General features: G+C 45.8%; 1 protein-coding gene across 5 annotated transcripts in view; it reads right to left on the bottom strand.

Moving 5' to 3' along the window:
• The window catches only part of mapk8b (mitogen-activated protein kinase 8b), a 29,231-nt gene that overhangs the window by 10,636 nt on the left and 16,095 nt on the right, over window positions 1-2,500 (bottom strand). For 4 of the 5 annotated variants that reach the window (XR_006030727.1, XR_006030728.1, XM_042086002.1 and 1 more), the window contains exon 7: window positions 1,344-1,415. The exons of the other annotated variant lie outside the window; for it this stretch is intronic. Coding sequence is in view for 2 of the 4 variants with exons in the window: in XM_042086002.1 (XP_041941936.1) it covers window positions 1,344-1,415 (72 nt within the window). In the remaining 2 variants the exon portion in view is untranslated. The remainder of the gene's footprint in view (window positions 1-1,343; window positions 1,416-2,500) is intronic. 5 annotated transcript variants of the gene reach the window in all.

Raw genomic sequence — 2,500 nt, 5'->3', positions numbered from 1 at the left:
CGTGCAAGACAACTGGCTAAATTGCTATTAAATTCGGTTAGCATCATTAGCACGCTGTACGAATTTGTTCAAAACGGTCGCATTCAAATTGACTGCTAAGTTCTAATAATCCCAATCGCGATGCAAATAGCAAAGTATTTTCCAAGACTCAAACGGGCCTGTCCCAAGGAGTATTCATTTGAAACTTAAACACACATGGGAAAACTGAACAGTCTAACCAGTAGACTATGATAAACTAGCAAATTAAGCTACTTTGTTTACAATATTTCCAGGCTTCAACCAGTGCTGCTTTTCATTCAGACTTATGTGCACATTTATTTATTTGAGTGTTTTTCATGATTATGTTGCTATTTATTTTCCCTGTTTGCTTTGATAACTGTGGTAATTAAAATCAGAGGAAGGTTAAGTTTGAAATAAAAGTGTTTAAATGTAACTTTTTTTCCCTTCTGGTCCTTATCTGAAATAGATTTTTTTTAAAAAAAATCAATAATTATCGATATCGACTGATATGAAATACTTAAATCGTGATACAGTTTTCAGCCATATCGCCCAGCCCTACACAACACACACACACACACACACACACAAACAAACACAAACACACCTTCCAGTGTGTGGAGGGGACATGGGATATGACTCTGAAGGAGCTGTGATTGGACTGCACTCTGATTGGACAAGAGCTGTGATTGGACTGCACTGTGGTATCTATCAGGGTTCCATGACAACCTACAAGACCTGAATGTCTAACTACTCAACGAACCACCTACCAAACACATGTACAGACCATGAGAGGCCGGACTGCCCTGCTCTTGCCCACCTACCAAACACATCTACAGGCCGTGTGTGTGTGTGAGTGTGTGTGTGTGTGTAAGGTGACACATGTACTGGCCATGAGAGGCCTGACTGCCCTGCTCTTGCCTATAGAGGGTGCTAGAGGGTGAGTGGGAGCTGCCTGTCTGTCCTAGTTTGGCCTGTAGAGGGCAGTAGAGGGTGAGTGGGAGCTGCCTGTCTGTCCTAGTTTGGCCTGTAGAGGGCAGTAGAGGGTGAGTGGGAGCTGCCTGTCTGTCCTAGTTTGGCCTGTAGAGGGCAGTAGAGGGTGAGTGGGAGCTGCCTGTCTGTCCTAGTTTGGCCTGTAGAGGGCAGTAGAGGGTAAATGAGCTGATGGAATGACTGGTGTGTTCAACAGCTCCTACAGCCAGCCATAGGTGAGCAACAGAAGGACCCTACTTATGTCAACACAGCAAGTAAACAAACAAACATTCAATAAAGTTGCATTGATCCTCTCTCTCTCTCTCTCTCACACACACACACGATGGATGAAGCGATGTCGCCCGTAAGGATACGGTCAGTGCCAGGGAATAACACACTACCTCTGACCATCTCAGCCATGATGCAGCCGATTGACCACACATCAACTGAAACATGAAATGACAAACACAAAACACATTAGCATGCACAACTCCAAAACAACAAACAAAAAAACATCAAACAAAAAAACAACAAACAGACCAAAAGCCATGAAATGAAGGTGCAATGCAGGGGAGGAGCTTCATGCAGACGACAGCAGCACTCAACCACAGCAGGCCTCCAGCACTGGGCCTCACACAGCAGCGCTCACTTAGCTTAGCCACGCAGCCGCTAGCACTGGGTCACACAGGGCTAGCACAGGAACCGGACTGGGCTAGATTAGCTTCGCTTAGCTCAGCCAGATAAGGGCAGCGACAGCGTAGAGAGGGCTAGCTTAGTTTAGCCAGATAAGGGCTAGCACAGTGCACAGAGAGGGCTAGATTAGCTTATTTTAGCCAGATAAGGGCTAGCACAGTGCACAGAGAGGGCTAGATTAGCTTATTTTAGCCAGATAAGGGCTAGCACAGTGCACAGAGAGGGCTAGATTAGCTTATTTTAGCCAGATAAGGGTTGGCACAGTGCACAGAGAGGGCTAGATTATTTTATCTTAGCCAGATAAGGGCTAGCATGGCTAGCACAGCTTAAGTTAGCCAGATAAGGGCTAAGACAGTACACAGAGAGGGCTAGCTTAGCTTATCTTTGTAAGTGCATAGGGTGCGTATAAGTTAGCCCTCTCTGTGCATAAATGCAGCATACAGCTCTCCGTAGTCCTCCAGTGTTTAGCTACCAAAGGTGAGTGTCTGTGTGCATGTGTGTGTGCGTGTGTGTGTGTGCGCATGTGTGTGTGCGCATGTGTGTGTGTGTGCATAGTATTTAGAGGTGAGAGCATAACAGGGGGACTGAAAGGGGACTGGGGTTTAACGCAGCTATCAATCAATTAACAAATTAATCAATTCATGTAAGTATGCAATTAAGCTTCCTTTAATTACACCTTTCTGATCACACAGTAATTACAGCTCGAGGTCATTAAGCTTTTCTAATTAAAATCTCCGTCAGAATGTTCCTTCAGAAGGTTCCACTGAGCGGACCATTAGCGCTGCTAGGTGTTGCCTAGCGACCGCGTCCGGCTCCGAGCCGGCCCTGCATCAGCCAG

The sequence above is a fragment of the Alosa sapidissima genome, chromosome 3 (genome assembly GCF_018492685.1).
Source record: "Alosa sapidissima isolate fAloSap1 chromosome 3, fAloSap1.pri, whole genome shotgun sequence".
Classification (NCBI taxonomy): Eukaryota; Metazoa; Chordata; class Actinopteri; order Clupeiformes; family Clupeidae; genus Alosa; species Alosa sapidissima.
This window is presented reverse-complemented; position numbering and strand designations above follow the sequence as displayed.